This window comes from Mesitornis unicolor, unplaced genomic scaffold (assembly GCF_000695765.1).
Source record: "Mesitornis unicolor isolate BGI_N332 unplaced genomic scaffold, ASM69576v1 scaffold17614, whole genome shotgun sequence".
Lineage (NCBI taxonomy): Eukaryota > Metazoa > Chordata > Aves > Mesitornithiformes > Mesitornithidae > Mesitornis > Mesitornis unicolor.
This window is the reverse complement of record NW_010179579.1, coordinates 10,443-12,076: the sequence shown is the minus strand read 5'-3', so window position 1 is coordinate 12,076 and position 1,634 is coordinate 10,443. Positions and strand designations below refer to the sequence as shown.

At 47.3% G+C, this 1,634-nt stretch overlaps 1 protein-coding gene across 1 annotated transcript in view; it reads left to right on the top strand.

Annotated features, from left to right (window-relative positions):
- Positions 1-328: 328 nt before the first annotated feature.
- TBC1D13 (TBC1 domain family, member 13) overlaps positions 329-1,634 on the top strand; it is a gene marked incomplete at its 5' end in the record, with an annotated part of 7,871 nt that continues 6,565 nt past the window's right edge. Inside the window, 3 exons of the mRNA XM_010182839.1 lie at positions 329-369; positions 860-921; positions 1,207-1,306. Coding sequence (XP_010181141.1) covers positions 329-369; positions 860-921; positions 1,207-1,306 — 203 coding nt within the window. The remainder of the gene's footprint in view (positions 370-859; positions 922-1,206; positions 1,307-1,634) is intronic.

Below are 1,634 nucleotides of genomic sequence, written 5' to 3'. Positions count from 1 at the left end.
CCACAAACTTCCAGGAGAACCCTTTCTTCCCCCTCTCCGAGACTCTTGTGGGTTTCCTTGCTTCTGCTCTGCCCTGGCCATCACCTGCACGGTCCCCAGCTTTCTGCTTCCACCACCTGCCGCGGGCACCCTCTGTGGGAGGCACTGGTGAATTTGGCACCGCATATAACTCCTGCAATGTCACTGTGAAAACTTCCTGCCCTCTGGGGAGGAAAAGTGCTGCCTTGCCTGTTTGTGTGGTGACGTTAGCAAACCACGGTGAGGAGACTGGGGCTAACGTAGCTGTTTCTGGGCTAATGCAGCTATTTCTCTGCCTGATGTTCCACAGGAATTCCCTTTGATGGTGGGCTGCGCTGCCTATGCTGGAAGGTGGGTTTTGCTTGGGGTGCTTTTGTTCCTTGCAAGTGATGCTTTGGGTTGCTTAAGTACACGTAGTGTTTTTGGACATTAAAAATTGTAAACAACAACAAAAATCTAGAGCTTAAAAGCCACTCAAAATTGACAGTAATGTGTGGAGATCAGCACTGGCACAATTGCAATAGCATTTACCGATATGAGACTGCCGTTCCTTTGGATGATAGGCAGTGACTGCTCTCTGCATTAGAACAGCCCTTAGTATTAAGCTAGGAGTGCATTTCAGTCAGGTTTGCTATTGATCAATCCCTAAAAATAGATCTGTGTTGAAAACCAGTCCCCAGAATATTCCTGACTCTTGCTTGGCAAAGTATTAGGCTTCCTGGTGAAAGTTCCAAGTTTTTTCAAAGAACCAGATCTAGCCTCTGTGTTTGGTTTGCTCATCTTGCAGGTGAAACAGCTCATTCTCCAAATACTAATTTGTGTGCATCTGTCTTCCGTACAGATACTCCTGAACTACCTCCCTTTAGAGAAAGCCTTATGGAGCTCTTTGCTGAAGAAACAGAGGTGAGGATGTCAGTACTTGCCCCTTTATTTCTAATGATATCTGCAGAGAGGGAGAACAGTTCCTTAAATAATTAAATACCTTCGTAAGACGAATTGTTCTTGTGTGCAGTGCACTGTTCTGCAGACTGTCTGGTGGCTTGACCTCTTCAGCTAAACTCAGCTGAAGGGAAAATCAAATTCTGGCTGAGCAGGGTGGTACAGAGGGGTCTATTTGAACTCAGTCTTGGTGCGTACGTTGACAATCTTCTGTTTCATTGCAAATTCCTCTTTTTTTTTTTTCTGAAGAGATCTGTATTCCCAGTTCCTGAAAGAAATGATTATCCAGCCTGGGATCGCCAAAGCCAACCTGGGTGTTTCAAGGGAAGATGTGACCTTAGAAGATCACGTAAGTGCTGTTAAACCTCTGTGTTGCAGAAAATTCTCCAGAGCTCTAAACTGTTGTTCTGGAATCTGGACCCCTGGGCTGCTCTTGGCTCTGCTCTTGGACTGAGAGAACTTTGCCCTGCTGGCAGGAGGGCCGGTTCCTAGGTACCAGTGCAGCGCTCGTGTCTTAGTAGCCTTCAGTGTGAGTTATTGGCAAAGCACTGATAGTTCTGCAGAGAGCTGGTTTCAGCTAGGCACATCCCTTCTTCCCTCCCTTGGGGCTAGCTGCCCAGGCTCTGGGTCTCCTAGCGAAAGGGAAGGGCCCACAAGAGGTACCTCTAGCAAAGAGA